Genomic DNA, 456 nt, shown 5'->3' with positions numbered 1-456 from the left:
ACACAAAGTTCAGTGATTGCATACTTATTAGCATGCATTACGTGACATGAGGACATCAAATACACCTTTAGTTTCATCCTTCAGGACGACGTCTGAAATCTCGAACAGTTTGAGAGGAAGGGGCATCTTCCTGTTGGCAGCGAGCGTCTTCAGGAGTCCAGGAAGAAGAGAGGTACGCACCACCTACAGGAAAGTATGGTTTAGTTAGTCAAACCCTAACTACTAACTGATTTAAACTTGTGAAAGCACCCACTAGTGGGCAAATGTGAGAAATGCCAGTCGGAAGTGTCAGGATTTCTGTGGGTACCTGAAACTCTGCGGTCTTTGGGTTGGAGATGTGGACTGCTCTGGTTTCGACGATATTTTTCCTGAGTTTATCTGCGATATCTTCTTGTGAGCACTGCAGAGAGGGGAAAAGACTGTCACGTCATGGAAAAGATAACACATTTGTTATAT

The 456-nt window shown here is 44.1% G+C and overlaps 1 protein-coding gene across 1 annotated transcript in view; it reads right to left on the bottom strand.

Moving 5' to 3' along the window:
• Positions 1-41: 41 nt before the first annotated feature.
• LOC107577378 (phenylalanine--tRNA ligase beta subunit-like) overlaps positions 42-456 on the bottom strand; it is a gene marked incomplete at its 3' end in the record, with an annotated part of 2,876 nt that continues 2,461 nt past the window's right edge. The window contains exons 8-9 of the mRNA XM_016263463.1: positions 308-400; positions 42-183 (exon numbers count right to left, since the gene is read on the bottom strand). Coding sequence (XP_016118949.1) covers positions 42-183; positions 308-400 — 235 coding nt within the window. The remainder of the gene's footprint in view (positions 184-307; positions 401-456) is intronic.

Source organism: Sinocyclocheilus grahami, unplaced genomic scaffold (assembly GCF_001515645.1).
Source record: "Sinocyclocheilus grahami isolate Dianchi unplaced genomic scaffold, SAMN03320097.WGS_v1.1 scaffold5899.1, whole genome shotgun sequence".
Classification (NCBI taxonomy): domain Eukaryota; kingdom Metazoa; phylum Chordata; class Actinopteri; order Cypriniformes; family Cyprinidae; genus Sinocyclocheilus; species Sinocyclocheilus grahami.
This window is presented reverse-complemented; position numbering and strand designations above follow the sequence as displayed.